Source organism: Octopus bimaculoides, chromosome 3 (genome assembly GCF_001194135.2).
Source record: "Octopus bimaculoides isolate UCB-OBI-ISO-001 chromosome 3, ASM119413v2, whole genome shotgun sequence".
NCBI lineage: Eukaryota > Metazoa > Mollusca > Cephalopoda > Octopoda > Octopodidae > Octopus > Octopus bimaculoides.
Window position 1 is genome coordinate 97,052,525 of NC_068983.1, and position 765 is coordinate 97,053,289.

The 765-nt window shown below is 33.9% G+C and overlaps 1 protein-coding gene across 1 annotated transcript in view; it reads left to right on the forward strand.

Moving 5' to 3' along the window:
- Window positions 1-765, forward strand: part of LOC106867815 (uncharacterized protein C05D11.13-like) — a 6,346-nt gene that overhangs the window by 1,514 nt on the left and 4,067 nt on the right. Inside the window, exon 2 of the mRNA XM_014912838.2 lies at window positions 432-498. Within this exon, the coding sequence (XP_014768324.2) occupies window positions 432-498 (67 nt within the window). The remainder of the gene's footprint in view (window positions 1-431; window positions 499-765) is intronic.

The following is a 765-nucleotide window of genomic DNA, read 5'->3' on the forward strand; positions in this document are numbered from 1 at the left end:
ATATATATATATACATATATATATATGCATTATATATATATATATATATATATATATATATATGCGCACACACACACACGTGCGCTATATACATATACACGCTCTCATTCACGCACATACATGCACATGCGCAAACAGTCGTTAATACATATGACACTCGGTGTCAATCAGGACATTTGGGAGTTTGGTTACAAATAAGTACGCGTATGGAAATTTAGAAACGAGCTGACAAACACAAACACACGCAAAGACGCACACACTACTTCAGACACATACACACACATACAGGCATACACGCACATACAGGCATACACACACATACACATACACATAGACACATAATATACTCTTATACATGCTTCAAAACATGATTTATTCTATTTGCTGCTAAAATTTTATTGAGCTATTAAATAATTTCCGTCAATCTGTAGTTTATGTCTTAAGTGCCACAGTTCTTCAGTTCGTTATATAGTGAACGTGGCCAATCTGGAGTCATTAGTAAAACTTGCGAAGCTGTTTCTGATGAAGCATCAAATCCTTAAAATGAGGCGTTTGACCTGCTAGAAATAAAAGGCAAATTACCTAAAATTAAAATTGCATCTATCTATCTATCTATCTATCTATCTATCTATCTGTCTGTCTGTCTGTCTGTCTGGCTGTCTGTCTCTCTCTCTATATATATCTCTCTCTGTATATATATATATATATATATATATATATATATATATATGTGTGTGTGTGTGTGTGTGTGTGTGTGTGTGTGTG